Here is a 12,372-nt window from a genome sequence, read left to right as displayed (position 1 = left end):
ACTGCTGGGAAAGAGACTGTGAGAGACTTGGCTGAGGGGCGGTGGGCTGGAGAGAGAGACTGAATACTTTTCCTGAACTCAAATTGTAGCCTGTGGTGCTTCCCTAATAAACCCCATAATCTGTGAGTTCTGTGTGGCCACTGCAGCGAATTATCGAACCCAGGAGAGAGGCGGTGGTGCTTTCGGAGGAACGGTTGGAGAAAGGGCTGGAGGGAGGCAGCATGTCTGGCCTCGCAGTAATAGACCTTGGGTTACTGCTGGTAACCCTGTCTTCCTCTTGTGGGATTAGAGGAGGTCAGAACATGGGGCCTCCTTGCCGTTTTTGCAGGCCCCTAACTGCCCTTCAGGTCTGGAACTGAACCCACTCCTGTGGCTTCCAGGCAAACAAAAGACAGGCATGTGAGCTGAACATTTACATTACGTAGATACACTCCTTGGAGAGATCAATCATGGGAGAACAGAAGGGCTGTGTATGCACAGGGAGACAGCTCAGGGAGCAGGAGTACATGGGAGGGAAGGACACAGAGAAGAGGTAACTATGGGGAGGAAGTAGGAGGGGAGCTGTTGCATTGTGGAAAATTGTAGTCAATGTCATGAGACAAAGTATATGTGAACTGCTGTACGGAAAGTGAATTTGCTCTGTAAATTTTCACCCAAATCACAAAAGAAAAAAAAAAAGAAAGAAAGAAAATTGTAGTCAATGTCATGAGACAAAGTGTATGTGAGCTGCTGTATGGAAAGTGAATTTGCTGTGTAAACATTCACCCAAATCAAAATTTTAAAAATAACTGAAAAATACTAATCATTGTAAGAAGAGCTCTGGTAGCACAGTGCCTATGGGACTTGACTGTTAACCAGAAGGCTGATGGTTCAAACCCACCAGCCACTCCTTGGAAGGAAGGTTGGGTAATCTACTTCTGTAGTGATACTGCCTCAGAAACCCAAGGAAGGGTTGCTGTGAGTCAGGTCCGACTCGATGGCACATAACAACAACACAACAACAATCACTGTAAGTAGAATGGAATTGCTCTCACAATTTAATGACCTGCAATCTGACAGTGTGCTATTGTTATTTTTTAAATACACAGCACACTTAGTCGATCTCACTTATCCTAGATCTTTTTCGAATATCCACTACTGCAGGTACTACTGATATTGCCCAGTGCATTGCAACACAGTTTCTGCTCTTCCCTGATATGTAACTCAGATTTGTGGTATCACCCCACTAACTCTTTGGTTTTCTGGTTCATCAACCTTATTGGACATACGCTCATTTTTGTATAAAAAAATTTTTTTAATTAAAAGATTTTTAAAAGTGCACCATCTGATCTGCAGCCTATATGACTATGAGACCAGAAGAATTAGATGGTTCCTGGCTACTACTGTCAACCACTTGGAAGAGGATCTATGTAGGAGATTTTGGATAGAGAGGGAGAACAATGTGGAACAAAAGTCAAAATCATTTGGGGGAAAAAAGAAAGGGGGGGGGGACCAGGTTTGCTGGTCTGACAGAGCCTGGCGGAACCACTGAGACTATGGCCCCTAGATGCCCTTCAGGTCTGGAATTGAACCCACACCTGTGGCTTCCAGCCAAACAATAGACAGGCATATGAGTTAAACATTTACCTGAGGTAGATACACTCCTTGGAGAGAACAAGCATGGGAGAAAGAAGGGCTGCTTATGCACAGGAAGATAGCTCAGGGGGCAGAAGTGCATGGAGGGATGGACACAGGGAAGAGGTAACTATTGCGAGGAAGTATGAGGGGAGATGTTGCATTGTGGTAAACTGTGGTCAAAGTCATAAGACAAAGTGTATGTGAACTGCTATATGGAAAATATATTTGCTCTGTAAATTCTCACCCAAATCACAATTAAAAAAAAAAAAAAAAGATTTTTAAAAGTTTGTTGTTGTTGTTGTTATGTGCTATCAAGTCAGACCCGACTCATAGTGACCTCTCCTTGGGTTTCCGAGGTGATATCACTACGGAAGTGGATTGCCCAACCTTCCTTCCGAGGAGTGGCTGGTGGGTTTGAACCATCAGCCTTCTGGTTAGCAGTCAAGTGCCTTAGGCACTATGCTACCAGAGCTCCATTTTAAAAGTTTATCTTAATGCAAACTATCTTCCAACTTGATACTAATAAGGAGTACAATAACGAAGACTGAAGTAGAGTTGATGCCTGTGAATTGAGGAGTTGGCAAAGAATACTAAAAATACTATGGACTGTTGGAAGAAAGAACAAATCTGTCCTGGAAAAAGTATACCTAGACCTCCTCAGAAGCAAGAATGGCCAGACTTCCTTTCACCTACTTTGGTCATGTCCTCAGAAAGGATAAGTCCCTGGAGTAGGGTATCATAGTTGGTCACTTAAAAAGCAGAAGACCCTCAACAAGACAGACTCACACCGTGGCTGCAGTGATGGGCTCAAGCATAGCAATGACAGCGAGGACAGTGCACGACCAGGCAGTGCTTCATTCTGTTGTACACAGGATCACTATGATTCAAAGCCAACTCAACAGCACCTAACAACAAGGAACTCTGTACCTGACTCTGATGAATTAAAAAACCCTTTTTAAAGGTCATATAATATTTGAATTCACCCTCAACAACAAAATTGATGCCATCAAATAACACTCCTAGCATTATACTGTAATTGGTTTCTTGTATTTTTAACAACCATGACTTAGACTGCAGGAATTAGCCCCAAGTTCATTTTACATATATATAGAAATTAAAGAACAAAGCAACTAACTGGTTTGGTCCAATATCAAGTAGTTTCTAAAATAAATCAATTTAACCTCTACAGTAGTGGTTTAAACACTATCTCCAAATAAAGCAAAATGATGAAAGGTAAAAATAGAAAATTTATCTCCTACTAAATTTTCAGTGTTCTACTGCTTGACTCAAGAAAAAATCCAACTATAATTCTTCATGACACTTATTTCCTGTCCAAATAAGCATCTTGATAGGCAGAAACACAGTCACCTTGCTTTTTATATGGTATAAAGCAGCAGCATTACTACATTTAGCCAAGACTTGGATAGATAAAACAAAACACAACAGAATTGAAGAGTGTAATGCTATGATTAAGAACAGAGGCTTTAGCAATGACTAGTCACAAAGACACACCAACACTCTCAGTACCATCAAGTTGATCTGACTGACATTGAGTCTATGAGACAGAGTAAAACTATCCCATAGAGTTTCCAAGGCTATAAACCTTTACAGAAGTAGACTGCTTCATCTTCCTCCCATGATGTGGCTAGTGAATTCAAACCACTGACCTTCTGGTTAGCAGCCCAAACGCTTTAATCACTGTGCTACCATAATTCTTTTAGTCACAAAGAAGCTCAGGTAAATTCTAATAGCAGGTACTTAGGTGGGAAAAAGTATCAAACTAGAACACAAGTTTGACAGAGCTTCCTATTTCAACAGACCTGTACTTATATAAGGAGCTCTGGTAACATAGTGCCTTAACCAGAAGGCTGGCGGCTCAAACCTACCAGCCACTCCTCAGAAGGAAGGGTCGCCATGAGTCAGGTTTGACTCAACGGCACATAAAAGCAACAACAACATACTTATATAAATTTTCATTTGCGATCATTATTAAAATGTTAGAAACGTGCAATAAAATTATGTTTTTTCCTACAAAAATGCTTAAGGGTAGATTTTTTTTCTTCCCCCCATGAGATAAAATAAACTCCTTGGCTTTCCATTGAGTTTTTGGCAGTGATACTCAGGAAAGGTAGAAGGCCTCTCTCCTATAAATTTAATCAAGTTGTCTATTAGGAAATTAAGAGTAAAGAATCTATAACAAAAGACACAAGCTTTCAGAATTGTCACAAAGAGTATTAATAAAAATCAATGAAATAAAGATTATCTCTTTAAAAATGTGTATTTGATTGTGAATTTATAGTCAGTAACCAATTAACTTTTTAAGCAACTGAAAAACAAGGTAAGGAAATATTTAAGCACTTTCTTATCTGAGGCTCGGTGCTTTAAGTCTTTAAGACAATGAGAAGAAATTTTTTAAAAATAATTGACAATATTAAAACTGTAAGAATTCAAGTGATTAAAATCATAGCTTCTAGTTCTACAAACCATACTAATTCCAACTTTATGGAAATTGAAATTAAGGTTAGGAACTGGGTTCAATATAGAAATTGGACGTAGAAAGCAACTGCTTTAGCCTAGATCTCACCATTATGCAGTAACGTTTCTAAGAAAAATGCCCAATTCTTCTAGGCTCCACATATAAATTTCAAAACTAAATGATAAAATTTCAGATGGTGTAACCATTGAGTGGTAAAAGTCTTGCTTTATAAGGGCATAATATTTTGAGATAAGGAAGATTCTTAATTAAGCTCCTCTTATTTCTACTTCCACTTCTCAGTTCTTCCCTGTATCTACTTTTTCTCCTAAGTTTTATTTATAATTCAATACCATACATTATACCCATTAGAAGTGTACAATTCAGTGGTTTTTAGTATTTTATAGACTTCTACAACCACCATTAACTACCTAATTTCAAAACATTTCATGACCACCCGCAAAAGAGAACAAAAAGAACTCTGTTATCATTCAGTCACTACCCATTCCCCTCTTCCTCAACCCAGGGTACCACTAATATACTTTGTCTCTTCGGATCTGCCTATTTTGAGTATTTCATATAAATGTAATCAAACAGTATCTGGTCCTTTGTGACCAGTTTCTTAGCTTGTTTTCAAGGTTCATCTATTTTGCAGCATGTATTAGTACTTCACTTCTGTTTATTCCCAAATAGTATTCAATTGTATGACTATACCACATTTTGTTTATCCATTCCACAGGTGATAGATCCTTGAGTTGTTTCCAATTTCTGGCTATTATGAATAATGCTGCTGTGAACATCTGGTACAAGTCTTTGTGTAGAAGATGTTTTCATTTCTCTAGATAAATCACACAAGTGCTAACATAGCCTAGGAGTAGAATTGCTGGGTCGTGTAGCAATTCTGTTTTCAACTTTCTGAGGAACTGTTTTCCAAAGCAGCTGCACCATTTTACAATTCCAACAGCAGCCTATGAGGATTCCAATTTCTCTCTAGTCTACAGTGGTTTTAGTGTAGCCATCTTCATGGATATAAAGTGGTATTTCCTCCACATCTAAATACAAATATTCTTTAAAAAAAAAAAAAACTTACTTCCATCGAGTTGGATCTAACTCATTGCAACCACTTCTTGGGTTTCTGAGGAGGTATCACTACCGAAGTAGACTACCCAATCTTCCTTCCAAAGAATGACTGGTGGGTGTGAACCACCAGCCTTTTGGTTAGCAGTCAAAGAATCCCCAACCCCACTCTCATTATACAACACTAATGCATCTAGTTAGAGTAGCCTGCATATCCATGTACTCGCATGTGTAAGTAATTTTGAAATTTAGCTTAAGTTCCTGGCTCTTTGTTTACATTCTATATATGTTACTCATACCTTTCTAGTAACCCAACAGGGAGAAACATTTTAAGAAATCAGTTCATTGCACTTTGAATTCAAATAAATATAAACACATTGAAATTATAACCAAAGTGCATTATACAATCAAATATGGTAATAAACTATAAAAGTAGTAATCTTTTGGTACCCTTATTTATTTATAACAATTTTTATTAAGTTTATAATCTTTCCTAGTAGGCTAATGATTATACTCTGGTTATGCCATTGTTGTTATTAATTGATGCCAAGTTGATTTCAACTTATGGCCACTCCACGTATGTACATTAGAACTGCTCCTTAAGGTTTTCAGGACTGTGACCTTTCAGAAGCAGATCACCAAGCCTGTCTTCAGAGGCACCACTGGGTAAGTTAGAAACACAAACCTTTCGGCTAGTAGTCAAGCACTTAACCATTTCTGCCACCCAGGGACTCCCCTATATTAAACCACAGAGCTCATTAAGAATAAAAAGTTATAAAATTATGCTGAGCTAAAAAAAAAAAAAAAAAGGCGCTCTGGTGGCACAGTGCCTAAGGCATTTGACTGCTAACCAGAAGGTTGCTGGTTCAAACCCACCAGCTATTCCACAGAATGAAGACAGGGTGATCAACTTCCGTAAAGATTTACTGCCTTGGAAACCCAGTGAGGGTCACTGTGAGTCAGAAGCAACTCAATGGCAGTGAGTTTGATTTGGTTTTTGAGCTAAAAGCAGACAGACCAAAAAACCCCTTTCTGTGATTCTATTTACATGAAATTGTAGAGTGCACCAATGGTTGCTTGGGAATGGGAGTTGTGAGACTGGAGGAATTTTAAAATGGCATAAGGAACCTTTTGGGTAAATTTTTTATATTTATCAATCTGAATATGGTGATGATTTCACTGATATATACATGTATCAGAATTTATCAAATTCGTACACTCCAAATAGTACAGCTATAGTGTCAATTATACCTCAATAAAGCTATTTTAAAAAATTAAAAGTTACTAGTGAAAAATGGGAGCTCTGGTAGCGTAGTGCCTAAGGCACTTGACTGCTAACCAGAAGGCTGGCGGTTCAAACCCACCAGCCACTCCTGGGAAGGAAGATGGGGCAATCTACTTCCATAGTGATACTGTCTCGGAAACCCAAGGAGGGGTCACTATGAGTCGGGTCAGACTCAACGGCACATAAAAACAACAGTGAAAAATTACAAACCCTAACTTCAAAAACTGCCCCCTACACTGCTAACGAAGAGAGATTTCTGTATGATATAAGATTAGGTCCTGAAATGAGAATAAACCATTAATGATTCAATGTTCTCCAAACTTCAGTGAAATACTGCAATCAGCCAATGATTAAAATGAAATAATTGACAATTTGTTGGGAGAACCACTTCATCATACAAATGCTTAAGTATCAACAGGATATTTCACTAACCTGGCATTTTCTTCCTCTGGCCTTTCAACTTCATTTTCATCTACCAAAAAAACAAAAACAAAAAAATAGTAATAAAATAAAATAAATAAGCAAACCACTCTTACAGAAACTAGTATTATGAAAATCTGAAGTGATCATCACAAGCACTAACCTAGGTCCTTTGCCAAATCAGTGTGCACATCATGCACGTCCCATGGGCCTATAAGTACATCCAAAGTTAGATCACCTTATAATTATGTAACAGATAAGTCTTTTATGGGAAAAATATATATCACCTTACATCCATAAAAATATGCTTAGTTTTAAGAAGTATTAAAGAGTTCCAGATCTTTGGAAAAATAAAAAAAACCTCTACACGTTCACATTTCAGAGTATTAGGTTGAATGTTAAATCTTATGATATCAAAGATAAAGAACTAATTTAACAACTGTATCTAAATTTATCAAAGTCATATCAAGGAGCAGGATGCTACACAAATGTGCAGTTTAACTGCACATCTCTAAAGCCAATCAAGAATATAAACTTTACGCAAGGAATAAACAGTAACTTTTAAATCTGGTGTCATTATGGGTAAGAAGACACTGTGACTTTAAAGTGAAAAACCACATGTTAAGTAAGCCCCTTTAAAGAAGCAAGCACCGATGAATTTGAGAAAAATAAATACATGAGATGATACTGAAATCTATTATCCTAAAGGACCTGAGGTATTTCTATGATGTGGGTTAAAGAGCAATCTCTTAAAAATGGAAAACTTCACCTTAACGCATGGAACATTCAGGGTTTTCTTTATGGGCCATAAAATGCATTCCATCTCTTTCTTTTTAAATTATTTTTAAAGCACGACTTTCAGACAAGCAAGCACCCTTGCAGGTACATTCCATACAAACTGACCACTAAGAAACAAGACATTAGTTTTGCAGCATTAACTTTATTTAGCTATTATTACAGAATGACTTTCTGAAAGAAGGGATGGGAATGGTATCCTACTGGCAAGGGACAAGAAGGGCCACAACAACACACTTCTGGATCGATACAAAAACTAGTGTAAAGATCACGGAGGCGAGACTACCGAGCGTCCCAGTGGAGAGGAAGAAGCTCCGTGGGTACCGACCCCCAGGCTTTGGCCGGCCCAGTCCCCCGCTGCAGCAGGGTGGGTGCGTAGCAGGGGAGTGCGCTACACCGGGAAGACCGTGGAGAAGGATCGGTGGGGGGAGTGGAGGGTGGCGCACACCGCGATCGGCCTAAATGAGGCCTAAGCCCGGGCCCGAAAAACCCGTACGCCGGCGGTTGGCAGCTTGGAAAGGGAGGCCTGAGAAAACCCAGGAGAAAGAAACAGGGACAGGAAGTTCCGTACCGCCATAAAGCCACTCTTCCTCCTCATCCCCTCCGGTCCCGCCGCTCAGCTCCGACACTAGGCGCTCGACCTCGCCGGCCGACATGGCCGCCCCAAGAACAACTTAAAGGCGGCGATCAACAGCACCCTTTCCTCAGCCCCGCTGCCCAGGGGCGCGAGAGGGGCGCGAACTCGGCAGCGAGGGAACGAAGAGAGCGCGCGACTGAAATCCAAGGAAGGCAGCGGCGGCGGCAAACATGAAGACTCCAGGGCAGATCACCCAGAGCAGTAGAAGCAGAGCGGCACAGCGCTGAGCGGCGCGGCGTCTCTAGAAGGTTTCGCTTCCGCGGCGGCGGCCACCTGGGCCAAGGTGCGCATGCGTCCCGAATTTGGTCCCGCCCCTATGGAATCCCGCTTTGCTTTTTTGCGTGCTTTCTTGGCGTCTGACGTGTGCTACAATTCTCCTCCCCCAACCATGCTTGTGATAATCCATGTTGCGCTTGCCTAGTAGTAAACCATTGTTCCAGTCTGCCCTTAATGCTTTGTCTTCAAAAAGACACTGTTTTATTATTTACAAGTTGTATCAGACTTGTTAGAGAATGGCTACCCATAGATCCTGTTTCTCATTAGAAAGGAAATAATTTCATGCCATTTTATTTGAAATACTAATTTTAGCAGCATACAAAAGCAAATACTAGTAGATAAATAATGCATTTTTCATGTTAAACGTACACACACATATATAAAACAACAACACTACAATTAAGGTCGAAACACTTTTCATCCACTATCCTCCTCTCCAGAGTGAGCTTTGTTACCTGTTTTTTGTTGTTGTTGTTGTTGTTGTTATGTGCCGTGGAGTCGGCCCCGACTCATAGCGACCCCTCCTTGGGTTTCCGGGGCAGTATCACTATGGAAGTAGGATTGCCCAACCTTCCTTCCGAGGAGTGGCTGGTGGGTTTGAACCTCCAGCCTTCTGGTTAGCAGTCAAGTGCTTTAGCCACTATGCTACTTCACGCGGACCGTATTGTACTGGTGGGGGCAACATAGGGTTCTCCGGTCTTAGTATAGACATGTATCATTCTGTGACTTGCTTTTTAAAAACAAAAAAAAAAGTATCTTAGAAATCTTTGTCATATTAATATATGTAGAACTATGTCCATTTTTAAGTGTTTCATAATATTTCGTAGCATAGGTATCACAATAGCTATCCTCCTATTGATAAACATTTAGATTCCATTCAACTTTTCGTTATTACCACAAAAAAAAAGTACAATGAAGATCCTTGTAAATGACTTTTTGCAGATTTGTACCAATGTTTCTCCAAGATAGATCATGAATTATATGATTTCAATTTGATGTATATAATAAAAATAAAACAGTTTGTATTTTAATAACTAATGCCAAATTTTCAGGCCACTTTTGAGAAAATACCTTCCAAGGAAAAGAAAAACCAGAGTTATAGTTCTTAACTATAATTAGGAAGTTCCATGACCTAAGGTAGTCAACCTCTCATATTTCAGTTTTTGCATCAGTAAAAATGGGAAAGCTGGATAAGATGATTCCTAAGGTCCCTTTAGGTGGAAAGTCCAGAGCATCTACTCTGAAAATCAGTCAGTTAAAACCCTATGGATCACAATGTTCTGATCCACAAGGGATCATAGGCATGATTCTGGAAAGGACAGCTTTCATTTCAATCACCTAGAGTCACCATTCGAAAGGAAGACTGGGCAATCTACTTCTGTAGAGATACAGACTCAGAAACCCAAGGAGGTATCACTATGAGTTGGAACTGACTCGATGGCAGTGAGTTTAGTTTTGGTTGGAGTCCCCAGGGGGGTGGGGAGAAGTGGCTACCGAACCTTCCTTGCGAGGAGTGGCTGGTGGGTTTGAACCGCCAGACTTCTGGTTAGCAGTCAAATGCCTTGAACACTAGGCCACCAGAGCTCCAAACAATAACAGCAATATGGTCCCTTTCCATTCTAAAGTTTTCAAACAGAGCGTTCTTGAACAGAAAGAAATCCATTTTACTTTTACAAATATACCAATAGGCTTCTCTCTAATCAATAAATAACTGATTTTCATTTATTTATCAAATCGTTATTGAATATCTGCAGTATTTAAGAATTTGGAAACTACAGACATGAGTAAAACATAGTTCTTGTCCTTAAAAGGTTTTCAGTTTTTTGAGAAAGATTGAAAGTTGCTAAATAATTAACTCTCCTACAAGGGAAAGGGAGCTCTGGTAGCATAGTGGCTAAAGCGCTTGACTGCTAACCAGAAAGCTGGCGGTTCAAACCCACCAGCCACTCCTCGGAAGGAAGGTTGGGCAATCCTACTTCCGTAGTGATACTGCCTCGGAAACCCAAGGAGGGGTCGCTATGAGTCGGGGCCGACTGGACGGCACACAACAACAACAACAACAAAAACAAGGGAAAAGGCAGATGGGCCATGATAGAAGTGCAAGCAAAATGTTTACACACCACGAATATGACACCATCTCATGTTACTTAAACAAGCCATGTGGTTTTAATCCCCTCGACATGGGGTCACCCACCTACCCACCACCCACCCCCACCCCCTGCTTTGGGAGCGTTGGTGTCCTAGTGCTTAAGGCTTTTGACTGCTCACCGGAAGCCTGGCTGTTCAAACCCACCAGCCACTCCTCTGAAGGAAGGTTAGGCAATCTACTTCCATAGAGATACTGCCTTGGAAACCCAAGGAAGTGTCACTATGAGTCAAAATCAAGTCCACAGCAGTGAGTTTGGTTTTTTGTTTTGACACATAAGTCAGAATCAACTGGAAGGCAACAACACAACAACCACCTCTGAACACTCCTCAACCTCCTATTCCCAGTTGCACTTATCTATTTAAGATAACCTCTTGACTCTTTCTAAATTCTGTTGAGGTATAATGCCCCTCGTAAAATCTTTCATGAATCCCACTTCATCTTTCATTTATTTGTTTATCCAATAAATATTTATAGAGGGTCTACCAAGTGTCAGGTACTATTCTAGGCTCTATAGATTCAGTAGTTAATAAAACAAAGTTATTTCTGTCATCGGGCTTTCATTCTAATGAGGGAGACAGACAATAAATGTATACAGATATAACATGTCCAGTGGTGATAAAGATTAGGAAGAATAACCAGGATAAGGGGTGCCAGTGTGGAGTAATAGAGAAGGATGGGGCACAATCTTATAATAAATGGTCAGGGACAACCAATTTCATAAGGTGATAGAAGAGGAGACAATGGAATGGAGCAAGAAAGTAAACCTTGAGGGTTTCTGTGTGCATAGACTATCACACAGAGGAAATGAGAAATAGACTCTGAGGCAGAAGCATGCTTGGCATGTTGAAAACCAAACCAAATCAAACCCGCTGCTGTCAAATTGATTCCAACTCATAGCGACCCTATAGGACAGAGTAGAACTGCCTCGCGGGATTGCCAAGGCTGTGGTAAATCTTTTAAGGAAGGAGACTGCCACATCTTCCTTCCATGTCTGGTGAGTTTGAACCATCACCTTTAGGTTAGCAGCCAAGCCCTTGACCACTGCACCACCAGGATTCCTCTGGCATGTTTAAGGAACTCACAAATGGAGCTAGAATAATGAGTGAGAGAGTAGCAGACAAGGTTAGAGGCATTGGGAGTGAGCTAATGGCTCCCTTCTAGACCCCATTCTGTTTCTCTGTGTGTATCTATCACAATGTTCAGTAATTATTTGACTAAATATCTGTTTTCCTCAGACTCCAAACGCAACCAAATCCTCTCTCAAACTTTGTCAGTCTTATTCCTGGCATGGTGCCTAGCACTTAGTAGACCTTGATCTTTGCATGGCCAAGGAAAGGAATAAATGTTTTACATGCTGCTTGCAAGTACCATGAGGCAATCACTCATAGTCTCACTTACTTATCACTCTATTTCTCATTCCATGAGTCTATATTGAACTTCTGTGTTTCCATGGGAGAATTGTCTTTCTCCTTTCAACTGCTTTGATTTGAAGGCATTACTTAACTGAAGAATTGAATAATAATTGCTGCATCAGAGTCACCTTTATAGTGGAGGTAGCATTTGAGCTAACTTTGAAAATTAAGATTTCTATAAGCAGAGAGAATCAGCCCCAGGGACAACCCAGGGACGCCCAAAGCAGCAGG

At 40.3% G+C, this 12,372-nt stretch overlaps 1 protein-coding gene across 1 annotated transcript in view; it reads right to left on the bottom strand.

The window, feature by feature from the left end:
• The window catches only part of FIP1L1 (factor interacting with PAPOLA and CPSF1), a 123,359-nt gene extending 115,036 nt beyond the window's left edge, over positions 1–8,323 (bottom strand). The window contains exons 1-3 of the mRNA XM_042781702.1: positions 8,239–8,323; positions 7,036–7,083; positions 6,885–6,924 (exon numbers count right to left, since the gene is read on the bottom strand). Of these exons, the coding sequence (XP_042637636.1) occupies positions 6,885–6,924; positions 7,036–7,083; positions 8,239–8,323 (173 nt within the window). The remainder of the gene's footprint in view (positions 1–6,884; positions 6,925–7,035; positions 7,084–8,238) is intronic.
• Positions 8,324–12,372: the final 4,049 nt, after the last annotated feature.

This window comes from Orycteropus afer, unplaced genomic scaffold (assembly GCF_000298275.1).
Source record: "Orycteropus afer afer isolate SDZICR_OR568_19922 unplaced genomic scaffold, OryAfe1.0 scaffold00153, whole genome shotgun sequence".
NCBI lineage: Eukaryota > Metazoa > Chordata > Mammalia > Tubulidentata > Orycteropodidae > Orycteropus > Orycteropus afer.
Note: the sequence above shows the minus strand (reverse complement) of the source record. Positions and strands in the feature narration are given on the sequence as shown.